The sequence below is a fragment of the Heteronotia binoei genome, chromosome 5 (genome assembly GCF_032191835.1).
Source record: "Heteronotia binoei isolate CCM8104 ecotype False Entrance Well chromosome 5, APGP_CSIRO_Hbin_v1, whole genome shotgun sequence".
In the NCBI taxonomy this organism is placed as follows: domain Eukaryota; kingdom Metazoa; phylum Chordata; class Lepidosauria; order Squamata; family Gekkonidae; genus Heteronotia; species Heteronotia binoei.
In genome coordinates this window covers 116,126,203-116,143,925 of record NC_083227.1, presented here as the reverse complement: position 1 = coordinate 116,143,925, position 17,723 = coordinate 116,126,203, and the positions used below count along the sequence as shown (strand labels likewise).

General features: G+C 39.7%; 1 protein-coding gene across 3 annotated transcripts in view; it reads left to right on the top strand.

Annotated features, from left to right (window-relative positions):
• UBLCP1 (ubiquitin like domain containing CTD phosphatase 1) overlaps positions 1 to 16,647 on the top strand; it is a 143,130-nt gene extending 126,483 nt beyond the window's left edge. For all 3 annotated transcript variants that reach the window (XM_060240229.1, XM_060240226.1, XM_060240227.1), the window contains exons 10-11: positions 11,812 to 11,939; positions 15,693 to 16,647. In XM_060240229.1, coding sequence (XP_060096212.1) covers positions 11,812 to 11,939; positions 15,693 to 15,720 — 156 coding nt within the window. In that variant the 3' untranslated portion in view covers positions 15,721 to 16,647. The remainder of the gene's footprint in view (positions 1 to 11,811; positions 11,940 to 15,692) is intronic.
• The last annotated feature ends 1,076 nt before the right edge of the window (positions 16,648 to 17,723 follow it).

The window sequence follows — 17,723 nt, the reverse complement described above, 5'->3', positions numbered from 1 at the left end:
GCAGGTTGAATTATGGATGGTGCCTATAGGGTATTTTCTCCCCTGCCTTCTGAAACTAGGGCCCACAGTTATAAAGGTGGAGGAAAAATTGCTTTGTGCATAATTTCCAAGATGCAGGGCTGTGTTCTGGAACTGAGCAGAAATTAGAAGGGAAGGAAGCATCCACTACTAGTATTACTCTGTAGAAGCCTAGCACCATACATAAGCAGAGTAGGAAGAGCTAGCAGCAGTGGGACAGAGAGGGGGAGAAGAGAGTGCTCAGAACAGTGGTACAGGCAATGGGTTGTTCATCCCTTGGTTGGTTGGACAAGATGGAAGTGCTGCTGGTGAGCAGAGGGACTGACCTGGGAACCAAGGGTATCTCCTTTTGATGGGATTGCACTCCTTTTCTTGGGTGGGATTACACTCCCCTGAAAGAGCAGGTATGTTGATTGAGAATGCTGCTGGACCTGGTCTTACTACTGGATAAACAGGTGCCAACTGTGATCAGGAATACATTTTACCAGCTTTAGCTGGGTAGCCAGCTGCAGTCTTTTCTGAGCATCAAAGATCTGACCACTATGGTGAGCATCCTGGTTACATCTAGATTAGATTATTATAACAAACTCTACATGGGGCTGGATCTTGAAAGTGTTGGGAAACTTCAGTTGATACAGAATGCTGCAGCTAGGAGGGTTGTTGAGACTGTATCAATTGAGCATTGGCCTGTTGTTGCCAGAGCACAGTCTGTTGAGTTCTGGGAGAGTGCGGGAAAGGTGTCTGCTGAAGGGGTGTGTGTTTGCCTTTCCTTAACTGCTGGGGAGAATTAGCTGGGTGCGATTGTGTGGGAGGAGATTCTGAGTTTGTGTGGTTGCTAGGGAACTGCTCTTCTGTTTGTTTTGACTGGGGTGCAGGTGATTGTTGCTGATTGGGAGTGTCTGTGTTGCCTGGGGCTGACTGCTGGCTCCACCCTCTTTGCATTTATAAGGCTCTTGGTCTGTGACTCTTAGTCTGGGGGCTCTGAGAAAAGACCAGGAAGGGAGGTCCCTAGTCTCCTTGTGTCCCAATAAGGTAAGTAGGCTTTCCACAAATAGAACCACAAAAACACAAAAGGTGTTAAAAGGGGGATTGTGTGTGTATATATATATATATACACACACACTAATCACAGTTTCATTACATTAAATTAATAATATCAAAATATCTGCTGGGGATGTGCTACCTTGCAAGGTCCAAATTGGTAAAAGAAAATTCAAGAAAAGGCAACCATTTATACATTGGAGACACGTTACCATCCGAATCAGAAGGGTATTTCAAGCTATCTGCAATCTTATCCATTGCATAGACCTCCCATATTTTTGCATACCAAGCTTTTAAAGGTGGGGAATTAGGAGATCTCCAAAACTGAGCTAGAATCATCTTGGCTGCAGCAAATAGAAATATTAGGGCTTTACTAGATGTTGTGATGGAAATACCAATCCAATAATCTAAGGGTATGTTACATTTTGACAGGGAGAGTGTAACCTGTGATATCCTTAATCCTTTCCAAAATTCGAGACCAAAATGATTTTACCACTGGACACAACCACCAGCAGTGGATAAATGAACCCTCTTCCCCAACAATTCTTCCAGCATAAGGAAGAAGCATGTGGCAAAATATAGTGCAACCTTTTGGGCATCAAATACCACCGGAACAGAATTTTTTGAGTTTGTAGTTAAGTGTTCAATGCAGTCGTTGAGTATGAAGGTTAGGTCCAAATCTGTTGCCAAGCAGCCTCACTTAAATTAACAGAACAATTCCTTTGCCAAGCCTTCTGATAAGAAAGAAGTTCCTCACTGTCCTCCAGCAATCCTTTATATATGTAGGAAATCAGTCCACGAGATTTAGAGGATGGAGAAGACAACAATTGTTCAAAAAATGTGAGCGCGCACCCAAGATTATGATTGTTAGAAAAAGATGTTATCAGGTGTTTCACCTGCAGATACTCGAACCAAGATAATGACTTCTCAGCCTTTTTATCTAAAGTCTGTTTATCAAGCAGGGTACCTTTTGACATAATGTCTTTGAAACTACAGATGCCAACATGTCTCCAAGCATAGTAAGAATTGTATGGATGTCCTGGTTGAAACCAAGCAAGTCCTAAAAAGTGAGAAACAGGAGATATTGAAGGAGCTGGATGACTACAAAGTTTGTCCCAAGTCTGAAAGACAGCTTTAAGAAAGACATTAGATGCTATAGCGGATGGCCTACATCTTGGGATTTCCCAAAGTAAAGTATTAAATGAACTACAACCAAGATAAGAACTTTCTGTGATTTTCCAATCCATTTGCTGCGATGAGTCATAAAATTTAATGTCCACCTAAAATAGCCGCTTCATAATATTTACGAAGATCAGGAAGAGCCAGGCCTCCTAAGAATTTAGGGCAAATAAGAGTAGAATAACCAATTCTGGGTATGCCTGCATTCCAAATGTATTTAAGGAAGGAGCGCTTTCATGCTTTAAACGAGTAATCAGGAATGAGGATAGGAATAGCTCTAAATAAAAATAAAAATTTCGGAAAAATGAAAGATTTAATAATCTGAATTTTCTCATTCCAAGGAATGAAAGAATTCCTATTCTTTGCAAGCTAATTATATCATTATTTAAAAGATGGTGATTGACTTTAAAAATATCACTTAAGTTTATGGGAATATTCACCCCTAAATATGTCCAACACTTACCAATCTTCTTAAAATGATAATTAGAATAAATAAAGTCTTGAAGAATGTTAGATATTACCATGGGGCATAAGATGGATTTAGATTAATTAGATTTAAGCCCAGAAATAGAAGCAAACAGAGATAGTAAATTTGCTATAGCCGGTAGTGAGGAATCAGGATGGGTTAAAAAAAGTGTCAAGTCATCCGCGAACAAAGAAAGTTTAATATGCTGATTATTGATACATATCCCCACAAATTCAGGAGTGTTACAGAGAGCATTGGCAAGAGACTCAATTGCCAGAGCAAAAAGGAGGGGGGAAAGGGGACAGCCTTGCCTGGTGCCACGGGATAACTGAAATTCTTTTGAATCTAAATTATTGACATGAGTAATAGCAGACGTGGAGTGATATAAAGCTCAAATGATTTTGATAAATACCAGACCAAATTCCATCTTTTCCAATAGAGTGATAAGGTAAGGGACTTCAACAGAATCAAAGGCCTTCTCAAAACCAATTGATAAAATAAAAGATGAGTCTACATTGAATTTCCTACAATATTGTATAATACTGAGAACCTTTCTGGTATTATCAGTTAGTTCACAGTTTGGGATAAATCCAGATTGGTCTGGGTGAATGTAAGTCCCAATAAAGGTATTAAGACTTGAAACTATAGCTGCTGTAAAGATTTTATAATCGCAGTTGAGAAGCGAAATAGGTCTATAGGAACTAGGTTCTAACAAGTCTTTGCCCTTCTTGGGGAGAACTATAATTTTTGCTTGAGACCAAGTGGCAGGAAAATTATTCAAAGTTACAAATAGAGTACAAAAATCAGCTAGAGTAGGGGCCAACAAAGTGTTAAAAAATTGTAAAACTCAGGAATAAATCCATCTCTGCCCGGCGATTTGTTGGGTTTTAACGATTTAATGGTCTCTTGAATTTCAAATGCTGTGAATGGTTGCTCCAAGAAGGATCGAATTGCCGAAGAAAGCGGTTTAAGATTTGAGTGAGTATATAAAAAAGATTTAATAAGGTCAGGTGAGGGGTGCCAAGACGAATATAAAACAGAATTATATTGTTTAAAGACACCCACAATGTCTTTAGCTGAATATTTAAAGGAGCCAGATTTAGTCCAAATAGAGGGAACCGTCATCGAGGTTAATCTCTTTTTTACTTTCCACAAAAGAAGTTTGAGAGATTGAGGTTCAGAACCAATACTTTTGTTTGACAAATGCTATTTTTTTCTGAATCTTGGAGACCTCTAACAATTCTAATTTTTTCCATTCTATAAGAAGATTTGGGTATACTTTCTTACTTCTGAACTTTTAAAATTTTTCTTCCAACTTTTTAATGTTGGACAGCAACTCAAAACTAATTCTCTCTTTTTCTTTCCTATATGAAGAGGCAGTAGCTATGAACCTGCCCCAAATAACAGCCTTGAAGGAGTCCCAAACAATATGTTGGGGAACCCCACACTCCAAATTAAATTGAAAAAATTCCTTAATATCTGCTTCAATAGAATCAGTAACAGATTTCATTGAGAGAAGTTTTTTGTCTAGTCTCCAAGCAAATGAAGCCGAATTTTGGCCCATCATGTTCAAACCTCCTTCCACCCAAACATGATCAGACCAGATCATAGGACCAATGTCCACTCGAGAAAAAAGATTAGAAATGGATTCAGAAACTAAAAGAAAATCAATCCTAGAATAAGTCTGGTGCCTAGAGGAAAAAAAGGTGTAATCTCTCTCTGTCTGGTGCTTGAGTCATATATCACAAAGGTTGTAAGATTGCAAAATATCATATAAAGTGTTACGAGAAGTCAATCCCTGAGAATGAGAGCAAGATTTACCTGGAGAGGGTAAGGGACCATGGTGAGATCTGACAAGAGAAGGATTAATTACGTAGTTGAGATCCCCTCCCAAAATAATAGGATCAGTATGAAAGTTCCTCAGCTTTGAAAAAGTATTCTCTAGAAACACGATCTGACCCTCATTTGGCGCATATACTGACGCCATTGTATATTGATGTCCGTTAAAAATCCCATTGACAAAAACATAACGTCCTCTTGGGTCAATCAGCATATTTTCTAAAACAAAATGAACTGATTTGCTAATCAAAATGGCCACTCCTTGTGCCTTAGAAGACCCCAAAGCCTGAATTTGGTGAACCAAAAATTTTGATTGAAAACATTAAAATGACTATTCTTGAGATGCGTTTCTTGCAGAAAAACTATGTCTGGTTTTTGACGAGAGATGGCAGAAGCAATGCGCTTTTAAAAATTAAATTATTTAAACCATTGCAGTTCAAAGATAGAAATTTCAATTGACATTCAGCCATTTAAAGGGAAAAAAATAAGAATATCACAAATCAAAACTCTTTCACAGTAAGAATTCAATAGCCTCATGTTGGCTGCCAAAAATATGCCTTTTAAGTAACGCATGACCTTCAAAGTAGTTGAAAAGTCCATGAAGGACTTGCCACGTAAGCGCTTTCTGCCAGCAAAAAAATAAAAAATGCACATGTAAGATTTAAGAAGCACCCCCATAAATATTCCAAAATGTTGCCATAAACTCACACTGCCCATAACTTGAACAAGTAACAACCAACTCCAGTGACTCCACATGAAAAGCCACCAACCTCGAAAAACATCAACACTTTCTGCTAACCCCAAATAGGGAAAACAACAGTCAATATTTGCAAGTATTTATGTAATTGAGCATACAAAAAAGTGAAGACTCCCTTCAAGAAGCTTCACTTAAAAGTGAAGCTATAAGAAAAGCTGAAAGTCAATGTACGCAAGTATATTTGAATTTGAACTATAAAAAAATAGCGACTCCCTTTAAGCAGCTTCACTCAAAAGTTAACAGCAAAATGGAGCTATAAGAAAAACGGAAAGTCTCCATTTTCCCTCCCTCCCTCCCATACCACCAAATACAATTAATAAAGATGTTATTTTTAACAGCCCAGCTTTTACACATTTTAAAGAAAAATATACATACATTTTAAACTGCCGCCACCCCCCCTTCCTTTAGTTTAGTTTTTAGTTTAGTTTATGATTTATATCCCACCCTTCCCACCAAGTGGCTTTAGCCATGCAGAACTTTCATATAAAACCTTTTCCAATTATAAAACATTTCCTTTCATGAAGAAGCAAGAATCTCACAACCAACTTACCATTGCTAACATATTTGGTCACAAACATCCATACAATAACCTGAGTTTCAACAAGCTTATATATTTCCACAAGAAATTTCTAACCCCAACTGAGTTGATTTGCATTACCAAGTATTAAGAAAAAAAAAATTAGGCACAACCATACCCACCCACCTCAAAATTTCCAAAGATTTCATACAAGCTGAAAAGAAAATTCATCATGCATCCAAACTCCTATTCTTCCAGGTATAAGACAAATTACCAGCATCCCAAACACTCTCTCTCTAGCATGCATACCAGACAAATAAATGAGCAATCATAAATTTCATTATATTTCCAGTCAAAACATTATCTCCTAACCATTCTTCCAAACCACATAGTATTCATTCCAAAGATCTCATAAAAGTTAAAAAAAGAGAGTTCAACACACACCCAGACACATATTCTTCCAGAAGTAAATCAAAGTTCCAGAGTCCCAAACACTCACTCTCAACCAGCCATATCAGATAAATGAATAAACAATCCAAAATTTCATTGTATCTCCAGATAAAATAATATATCATAACCACTCTTTCACACCCCACATCATACATTACTCATTCAAAACCATACTTCCAACAGTCATTCCTCCAGCATCAGACAACATATTCATTTGACTTATATTACATAGTTATTACCATACATTTCTAGCCTCAACATACGCAACACAGACATAACATACAAGGTACACCAAGAGAATTTGCTGTCATAGTCACTCAGTTTAAGCATACCAGAGAACAAACTCAGAACATATATACCCAAACAAGCCAGCAAAAGTACATTCATAACTGTACTATCACATAACGTTTGAAGAGAAAGTCTTTATCTGACAATAATAATAATAATAATAACATTTTATTTATATCCCGCCCTCCCCGCCGAAGCAGGCTCAGGGCGGCTAACAGCATTTCATACAATAAGTTATACAATGGGTATTAAAAACAACATTAATCTTCAAGCATTCTAGTTATGTTAAAAATCAACATTTCTCAACAGTTCAACTGCTAGGAGATGTAGGACGAATAGGTCGATTCATAGGGACACGTCGCCATCTAGTGTTGGAAGACAGTGCGTGTTCCTGGGAGGCTGCTTCCAACAGTTTCTCAGGAACATGGAGTTTAAAGTCACATAGCAAGCTTATTCCCGATTCCAGATCCCAAGCCATATATGTTTGATCTTGAATTATGACTTTCAGTTTATAAAAAGCAATCCAGCGATACCGAATGTTCTCTTTATTCAGAATCTCAATAATTGGTTTCATAGTCTTACATCTCTGCAGTTTCAGCAGACAAATCTTGCAAAATTTGGATGTTATGATCTCCCAGTTTAAATGAGCTGGAAGCACGGGCTTTGCGTAGAAGCTTGGCTTTAGTGGAAACGGTTGAAAAGCGGACTAGAACGTCTCTGGGCATTGAAATTTTCTGTCTACGCATGGGGCCGATTCTATAAGCAGCTTCTAAAGTACCCAGTTCTAACTCGGAGAAACCATCTCTTTTGATAGCCATGCATTAATAAGTCCTTTCAAGTCATTAGGAGAAGCTGAATTATCAGGGAGTCAGCGAATTTTAACGTTCCTCGCTTTTAACTGGTTTTCAAGCGCGATGATTTTAGCTGTAGCCCATTCTTCATGCTTGTAAAAATATTGTGCATCATCTTGAGACATTCTCACCATATTAAAAGCAAAGTCGGCTGTCTCCGCCACTTTCTCTAGGGAAGCTTGAAAATCTGCCAGTTGGGTAGAAAGTGGTTGTAACATTGAAGATATTTTATCAGTCATATTAGTTTCCAGATTTTTAAAAGCTTCCATTACCTCTGATCGAAAAGCAGCAAGTTCATCTGATGCGGTTTTCCCGCCTCCAGACGCCATTTTCTCAGCTGAATTGGATGCCGCTCTCAGAGCCTTAGATCTGGGTCCTCTTGGAAAATAGTCCTTCATGGAACTTTTTTGGTTTCTTTTTGTCTTTGCCTTTTGGCTTTCAGACATTCCCATGCTATTTGCAAGTATAAATTAGTATAGCGGATGACGCTGGGTGCTGTGGTGGATAGGATTACGGGAGGCAAATGCGGAGCTTTCCTTTCAGGCATCCATCTCCTAAGCCCGCAATGCCACGCCCCCCGGGGATTGTATATTAAAAAAACAATTATGATGGCAGAATGCCAGCAGGGGGATGGGGACTCTCCATTTTATTGCATTGAGAAATTATAGATGTTTATATACAAATACTAGAAGTGTCCGAGGTAAAATTGGGGAGTTGGAATGCTTAGTGTTGGGGGAAAATATAAACATTGTGAGTATTTCAGAAACTTGGTGGAATGAGGACATGGTACATGGCGATTCCTGGATATAACTTGTATCAGAAGGATAGGGAGGGAAGGGTTGGAGGTGGGGTGGCCCTGTATGTCAGATAGGGTATACAGTCCAGTAAGATTGAGAAGGTAAGAGAATTAGATTCGCTTCTAGAAATTATCTGGGTTGAAATAGTGGGCCCAAAAGGAAGCTTAACTCTGGGAGTTTATCGCCTACCTGATCAAAAGATAGAGGATGATAATAAAATGATGAAAGAATTAACAAATGTGAACAAAGGGGATCCAATAGATGTTGTTTATCTTGACTTCCAGAAAGCTTTTGATAAAGTTCCTCATCAAAGGCTCCTAAGTAAGTTCAAGACTCATGGGGTAAAAGAACACGTCCTCTTGTGGGTCAAAAACTGGCTAGTTAATAGGAAACAGAGAGTGAGTATAAGTGCGCAATTTTTGCAGTGGAGGGTGGTAAGCAGTGGAGTGCTGCAGAGCTCAGTACTGTGTCTGGTCCTTTTTAACTTGTTCATTAATGATTTGGAGTTGGGAGTAAACAGTGAAGTGGCTAAGTTTGCGGATGACACTAAATTGTTCAGAGTGGTGAAAACTAGAGAGGATTGTGAGGTACTCCAAAGGGATCTGTTGAGGCTGGGCAAGTGGGTATCTACATGGCAAATGAGGTTTAACGTGACCAAGTGCAAAGTAATGCACATTGGGGCCAAAAATCCTAACTATAAATACAAGTGGATGGGGTGTGAACTGGCAGAGACTGACCAAGAGATAGATCTTGGGGTCGTGGTAGATAATTCACTGAAAATGTCAAGACAGTGTGCTGGGAATTATTAGGAAGGGAATTGAAAACAAATCAGCCAGTATCATAATGCCCCTGTATAAATCGATAGTGCGGCCTCATTTGGAGTACAATTCTGGTCACCATACCTCAAAAAAGATATTATAGCATTGAAAAAAGTGTAGAAATGATTAAAGAATGATTAAAGGGTTGGAACATTTTCCCTATGAAGAAAGGTTAAAATGCTTCGGGTTCTTTAGCTTGGAGAAACATCGACTGAGGGGTGACATGATCAAGGTTTACAAGATTATGCATGGGATAGAGAAGGTAGAGAAAGAATTACTTTTCTCCCTTTCTCACAATACACGAACTCGTGGGCACTCAATAAAATGGCAGAGCAGTCGGGTTAGAACAGATCAAAGGAAGAACTTCTTCACCCGAAGGGTGATTTACACATGGAATTTACTGCCACAGGAGGAGGTGGTGGTGGCTACATGCATAGCCAGCTTCAAGAGGGAATTGGATAAACATATGGAGCAGAAGTCCATCAGTGGCTATTAGCCACAAGGTATAGATGGAACTCTCCGTCTGGGGCAGTGATGCTCTGTATTCTTGGTGCTTGGGGGCGCAACAGTGGAAGGGCTCCTAGTGTCCTGGCCGCACTGTTGGACCTTCTGAGGGCATCTGGGGTTTTTTTGGCCACTGTGTGACACAAAGTGTTGGACTGGATGGGCCATTGGCCTGATCCAACATGGCTACTCTTGTATTCTTATGTTTCTGGATCCAGTGCAAGGTGCAGGTGTTGAACTTTAAAGCCCTTGTGTTGTCTGGGCCAGCATGCTAAAGTATTGCCAGTTCCCATATGAACCTCCCCGAGTGCTATGGTCACCTTCTGGGGTCCTTCTTTTGGGTGTCCTAGTCTTCTGACATTAGATGAGCGGCAACCTAGGAGGGGGCCTTTTTGGTTGTGGTGCTGAGATTGTTGAACTTCCTCCCAAGGGATAGTAATCTGTCTCCTATTATCACTGTGTTTGGCCAACAGGTGAAGAGTTTTATGTTTAGCTTGGCCTTTCCTCAATTAGTCCTGTTTCCAGCCCTGTGTTTTTAAATGAAGTTTCTCTGGTATATATGTATGTATGTATGAATGTATTTTATTACATTTTATTTAGCACATACAAGTGTGTATGTGTTTTAGTTTTGCTCTTAACCTGTTTTATGTTGTGTTTGTATACTGTTCTTAGTTGTTAGGTGTCTTGGTGGTTTGGATTGACCCAAAAGGGGATGATATACCGTATTTTTCAGACCATAAGACGCACTTCCCCCCCCCAAAAAAAGTGGGGGGGGAAGTGCATGCGTCTTATGGTCCGAATACTAAAAGATGAGGGGGGGAGGGGCCTTGCGTGCCTGGCTGGGAGACAAGTGGCGAGATCGCTCCCTGCAAAGTGATGGGTTGGCGATGGGGGCAGAGGGAGCGATTTCGCCGCTTGTCTCCCAGCCAGGCACGCAAGCGCGGGGCAAGCACGCCTGGCTGGAAGACAAGCGGCGAGATCGCTCCCTCCGCCCCATCGCCAACCCAGCACTTTGCAGGGAGTGATCTCGCTGCTTGTCTTCCAGCCAGGCGTGCTTGCCCCGCACTTGCGTGCCTGGCTGGGAGACAAGCAGCGAGATCACTCCCTCCGCCCCCATCGCCAAGCGCTGGGTTTGCGGGGGGGGGGATTCCTCTTTCCCTGTCTGCGTGGCTTCAGCTTGTGCTATCAGCACAAGCTGAAGCCAGGCAGAGAGGAATCCCTCCCCCCCCCGCAAAGGCAGCGCTTCGCCAAGCGCTGGGTTTGCAGAGGGGGGGGGGATTCCTCTTTCCCTGTCTGCGTGGCTTCAGCTTGTGCTATCAGCACAAGCTGAAGCCAGGCAGAGAGGAACACCCCCCCCCCCTCCGCAAAGGCAGCGCTTGGCGAAGTGCTGGGTTTGCGGAGGGTGGGGGATTCCTCTTTCTCTGTCTGCGTGGCTTCAGCTTGTGCTATCAGCACAAGCTGAAGCCAGGCAGAGAGGAATCCCCCCCCCTCCGCAAAGGCAGCGCTTGGCGAAGCGCTGGGTTGGGTTTGCAGGGGGGGGGATTCCTCTTTCCCTGTCAAGCTGAAGCCAGGCAGAGAGGAATCCCCCCCCTCCGCAAAGGCAGCGCTTGGCAGCTTGCCTGTCTGCCAGGCTTCAGCTGCCGCTTCTAGTAAGGGCTGGGATCGGAGGCAGGAATGAGAGGGGGAAGGTGCCCAGATCTGGGTGCACAGCTTCAAAAAAATTTTTCCTGTTTTCCTCCTCTAAAAACTAGATGCGTCTTATGGTCCGGTGCGTCTAATGGTCCGAAAAATATGGTAAATTTGTAAATAAAAAATAAGTAGGATTTGACCATGATTATTAATACTGAACAATGGCCCTCATATTATATATAATTTGTTTCACAAACATAAATTCACAGTTTCCTCTTCTCCCTCTGTAGAAATAGAATATGCAATGCAAACAGAGCACTTGTGAATTCTCAGGAATGTGAAACCTACAGCAAAGGAGAATTGCAAGTTTTGAAATAACTGCTGCTTTAGAATGTTGCTGGAACTGACAATGTCTCTTTGTCTATGATCTTGTGAACATAGAAACAGTAGAGGTCATTGCAGATTGCTGCTGGAAGGAAGGATGGAGGCTGCTTGGCAAGACAGATCTATTTAGTGCCAGTCATTAGACTAAATTTTAGTGGTAGCAGCAGCTGTAGTCCTGGGCTTAGACTGCAAAGGTTGCAATGTTATACTGTTAAATTTTGTATGTATCTTTTTAAAATGCAAGTCATTCATGCTTGTGTTCTGTCTTAACAGATAAAGCCCTTCATGAAGGCACATTTAAACAGAGATAAAGATAAGGAGCTTCTAAAACTTACTCAGTACCTCAAGGAAATAGCAAAATTAGATGACTTTTTAGAGCTGAACCACAAACACTGGGAAAGGTAAGGATTAATATTGTTCTTGCCCAGTAATGTATTGCGGCAATGTCAGCATGCCCTGCCTTCTAGCCCAATCAGAATTAATTTCAGGTCCATCAGCAGGGGTCAGGAGTTGTGCATCTGTTGCCAGAATTGAGTGATTTGCCTTTCCATCTTCAGCTTTGGCCTTGAGGAGATTTGAATATGTTCTTAAAGTGCCAATTTAATAGCATCTTGTTTTTTCATATGCGTATGGGGAGGGGATAAGTCATTTAATGTTGATCAAATCACTGTATGGAGCAACCAAAGCATGAACAAGTAGAGTTTTCCTCAGTTAGATAATAGATATGAAGTGAAGACCCAGTGACCTTGGTGGCATCTGTTGATACACTTAATAACTAGTGTTTCTGCTGATTCAGGCTGGAATGCTCTGCAATTCTCAGGTTCTGCCAGCTGCGTATCCTGTACGTGCCTTGGCAGTCTTCACTTCTTGCTTGATATTTAACTGCAGTTGACTTGGTAAAAATGCATACTGGGTTTTTAGTTTAACAAGAAAGGAGGTGCCATTAAAAGCATTTTTCTCTAGAGTTGAGCAGCTGCCTGCTTTTCCTATTTCTGATTGATAGCATGAAATCTTTGGACCATTATGGGTTGTTGCTCCCCCTTTTCTTCTTAGATGAAGCATTTGGATACAAACTTTCTACAGTTCTGCATAGCCTTCTAATAAGCCCAAAAGTTGTGTGGTAATCTAGATTTACATTGTAGGCTTTTAAAAAAGATTAATATACTGTGCAGGAATTATAATGTCCTGAGAAAATGCACTTTTTTTCCTATTTTTGAGGGAAAAGAAAATATATGCAACATTTCCTGTCAAACTAAAACCATTTTACTGCTTTAACAACATAAAATGCATCATTTATAAATTTGTTAGCATATAAAATTATATTACAATAGCATATAATTATATTAATTAGCATATTTATGGATTTTAAAGTATTAATATATTAGTTTTCTGCAAGCAAGAATTGCAGTACTAAAGCAAAATATCTATACATTGCTGCGGGCTTTGCTGTCTTAGCACATCACTCATTCCAACAGAACATATGTAGGAGATTCTTCAGGACTCCCCCACATTTCCCAGTTTTTCCAGTTGAAACAAAAACCCTGAGACTTTTCCATGCTCTGCATTTTGAGTGAGTAAAGTGTTGTCTTGAAAAACATTTCACCCGTCAAAAAGAAAAGTTCAAGGAACTTTTTTTGTTTTTTTTAATGCTTCCACCGTTTCCTATTTTTCCATCTGGAAGAGCTGAGGGAAATGCCTTGCGTGGGGAAAAACTGGTTTTGCGGGCTTTTGGGGGGGGGGCAGAGCCCTCACATCTCTAGTGCAGCCTTTGCTAAGTTGACACACAAATAACAGAGCAACTAGTGACTGTTAAAGAAAACTGCGTTCACAGTGTGTGCATAAGAGAGAATCTCCATTAATATGACTGTAGGCTTGAATTGTATTGGCTTGGCTGATAATTACTCCGAGAATGATTGATGCTGCATTTCACTTCATTTTTATTGTGCTGCTATATGATGTGCATTCTGGAAAGTCAAGAGACCACTGCTAGTCTGTCTTCCAGTTGAAGGGGCTTACTAAAGAAACTTGTGATCTCCCAACCACCACTACCACCACCAGTGACTGCATGCCATATGATAGAATGTGCTCCAAACCCATCAAACCTTTGCTGCATGGCACTGATTTTATTATAGTTTGGTCACTTGTGAGTAGTTTAGCTGTACAATGAGGTTTACTCTTGTCCCAGAGAATATAGAAGCTAGGTAACATTGCATGTCCAATGATTTGAAGCTGTTGGACCTGGATATAATAATTATACCTTTTTCAGGTCAGAGTTTTCAAATGTAATTTCTGGAATCCCAGTTTTGGGAGATCAATTTAAACTCAGGTTTTGACAGATTAACTTCTAGAAAAAGCTTATTTGCTTTTTAAAGTTACATTAATAGACAAAGGAAAGAAATTTGTAACGGCAAGTGTGAAATCATTAAAATTTACAAGTGCCATTTTAGAAACTTTGTCATACAGTGGGAATAATGTAACACAGAGCTTACCACTTATAAAGTTGTGTGACAGGTCTTCATGTTGCTTTGCAAAGTGGCTGATGAATGCTAATTTTGACACTCTACAGTGCTCAGTAATTCTAGGAACTCTGCAATAGTTGTTTAAAACTACTTTTATTTTATCTACTAATCAAGAGCAATGTTCCCTCTAAGCTGCAGTCTTCTGAGCAAATTTTTTTCTTTGTGAGCTACTGGTATTAAAGTTGTGAGCTACTGCATTCATTATTGTGTTCTGGGGCCATTTTTCCTGAGCTAAGACAAAAATGTGTGAGCTGGAGGCTAAAAATCTGTGAGCCTAGCTCACGCTAACTCATCTTAGAGGGAACACTGATCAAGAGACCTTTTTGTACAGTAAACTCAAGTAACGGGTTTAGCTAAATAGACAAAGACCAAACATTTTATGTCTGACTAAAAACCTGGACAAAGAAATGGAAACGTTTTATGAAGCTTGGCTGTGAATGGGGTGCTCAGTGATAATCTCATAGACAGAATGCCCTGTTCTCTGGTAGTCACTCAGCCTCATCATCTGAAGGCCAGGAACAAAGCAAGGGCTTCTATGGCAGATCTTAATAACTAGGATGGTTCCTGGGAATAAGTAGTCCTTTTGAGACTCAGGCCTGTAATCATTTAGAGCTTTAAACAGAAGAGCCAGAACATTTAGTTGTATCTGGGAATGAACTGGTAGCTAGCTGGGCTTTTTAAGTATTGGCAACATATATTCTCCCTTTTCCTTGTCAATCAGTAATGTTACAACTGTGGTCTAAAGAGTCCTCAAGGTCATGTAGTGGAATAGGTAACTGTGTCCAGGTCATACTTATCCAAGGAGGGCTAGAATTAGTAAACCTGCTAGAGTTGGACAAAGTAGCTTCATGCAACAGATGACTCCCAGATTCTATGCAACAACCCTGTATAGAACTGGCTAAATCCTTATTTCTGATTCAATTGTATCACTGGCAGCACTTCAGTCTTTTCTGAACTGTTTCAGTTTATTGTCCCCAACACAATACGGTTTAAGGTCATGATTAAGAAATGCTGTTCATCATATTGCTTAGTATTTAGAGGGCAATACAATAATGGTGTGCTTTTTCAAGCATTTTCCCACTAGTGATACATTTTAAAATATTTGGTGAAATAAAAAGAAACTCAATGTTCTTGCAAGTTTACTAATGCTATGACCATGAGGTTTGTGCTGGCTGATATCCTTTTAGAAAGCTGATTGGAAGGATGATTATTAAGTAACATCATTTTTCCTTGGTAAGTTCCAAAGACTTTCCCCCCATCTATTTAAATTTGGACTTATCAAAGGTAAGGTTCCTGAAGCCTTTTTAGAGTTTATTTAACTTGCTGAGCTTGACAACAAATGAAAGATTAATTTGAATTCTATTTGTCCTGCCAGGTTATTATATCACACTGTTTCTTAAGAACTCATGTCATACAGCATGGGGGGTGGCATATTGTTCTAGTGCTGTTTGGTATTTCTTAAGCAATTAAATTAGAGAACAACAGTCATTGTATAATGTGAATGCTTAAGTAATACTAAAGAATACTAGAACAATATTTTTCAACCCAAAGCTGCATGACATCAGTTTTTAGGGATTTTTCTGTGTTAATAGTGTTACACATCTGATCTAATCTTCTATTTCTTTTTTTCTCCAGGTACCTTGCAAAGAAGCAAAGCCAATAGCTTTAATTTGGGAAGCAAAATGTAGAGACCCTTTGACCTTTCCTCCTGTGTAAACTAGAATAAATAGTGCTGGACACTGACTTAGCCACCAGAGTGACTCTTTACACATGGTCTTACTATTGATTTGCTCTGTTTGAAGATTACAACGAACAGTGGAAAAGAAAAACAACTGCTCTTCTTGTGTTTCTTCTCTGGTGTTACCATTTAAAATAATATCATCTGTACTGCTACTATAGTATTCCCAAGGTTTAAAGCCATGCTGTTCTGCAACGGGGAAGAAGTTCAGACCAAAAAACCCCCAAAACATGCAAACTATGGAGCCAATTTCTGCCATTTTCTGTTATAGAACTCTCTTTCCTCCCCTGTTATGGTATTTAAGTTTATGAACTATAAGCTGTCTAATTATGTATTAGTATGTCAAGTGTTCCTTTGTGCAAGACAGTTTTGCAGCAGAAAGCATCACTAGAGGACAAAAGCGCCTTTGTGTGTAGATCTTGATAAAACTTGGATTGCATATGACTGGAGAATAGGGGGAATTTTTAAAGAAAATAACAATGTTTTGTCTGGAAGCATTCTATTTTTTAAAAAATACTTCTGTTCAGAGGAAAGTTTTAATCCTGAAGAGAGCAGAGTACTAATTCCTTAAAGCATGAGCATTAGTTGTTCTGTTCTTGTTAATTTTTGTGAGGATACATTCTCTTTGAATGGCAGTATTCAGCCACAGCTGTTCTAAAATGTTAGGTAATTTGTGCTGCTTCAGCCTGCACTGTGGAAGTTTGGTGTGACCATTGTCTCACATTACTTGACAGTCCCTTATCATGCCATTCTTGTATTTGGAAGCAGACTGCCTCTTTCAGATAAAGACTGCATATATTGCTCTTAAGGAACTTTGGCAGGTGTGCTAATAATAAATGCCTTTTCTTAAAATGGGTGTCGTCATTCTTGGAACATATTGATAAAATAGAAAGCTGTGTCTGTTTAGTAGATCTGGGGTTTGATTCACATTGTATTGAATCTGGCCACTCTACTCAGCTAAATGTGGAGTAGCCCTCTTGCAGAAGAGATTTTTCTTTCAATGGAAGTCTTCTGGACGAAGGAGTAGTAAGATATCGAAATTGAAAGTAATAAGATCAACCTGATTAAGGTTATTTTTTATTTATCATATGGCAAAGTTACACACAGGAAATGTATAATATATGTAACCAAGTTGATACAACGGATATGCAGACCAATGGCTCTATTCCCCTAAATGATATCTAGATTTTCAGAACACTCAGTCACAGCTGGGAAGAGTTCATAGAGCTCCATCACATCTCCCTGGAAAGCATGATGCTCACATTCCTGTAACAGATGGAAAATAGTTTGACAGGTTACACCATATTCATATTTGGGCCCTGGAATTTTGTCCTACTTAAACAACAAGCATGCACAACTGCCATTTGTATTCTATTAGCTATCTTTCTTATTTTATGTGGCAAGTCAAATCCTTTTTTCTGAAACAGCTATTGCTGTAGTGAAACCAGAAAAATAGTCTAAAACTGTTAATATCTTAAACATGTGTATTATGCTAATGGATGAGGTAGACATAAAGCATTACACACTCTGATGTCTCCCGTACAGGGACAGGAGTTTGTGGTTTTCCTTTGCTAGCAGGGCTGAGATAAAGCCAGCAGCAAACTGGCTTCCACATGGCAGGTTACTTCAGGCTTTGTGCCCCAGTCCTCAGAAGTGCTCACTTCCCCTGGCCAGTAGGACTGTTGCAATTTCCTTTAGATTGGCACTAGAATATCATTATATTGAAATACCTCTGTCTCAATAGGTAAAGCAGTTTATCTGAATTACTTTCATTTTTTAAAAAAATTAGTCTCTAGGCCATTTCCTTACAGATATACTTCCTTGTCTGTATAAAGGAAGGGGCAAGAGACTTAAAAAATGAAAGCTGTGGATTAAGATAAATGGCTACACCTATCAGTACAGCGGTGTATTGAAAGACTTTTAAGCGC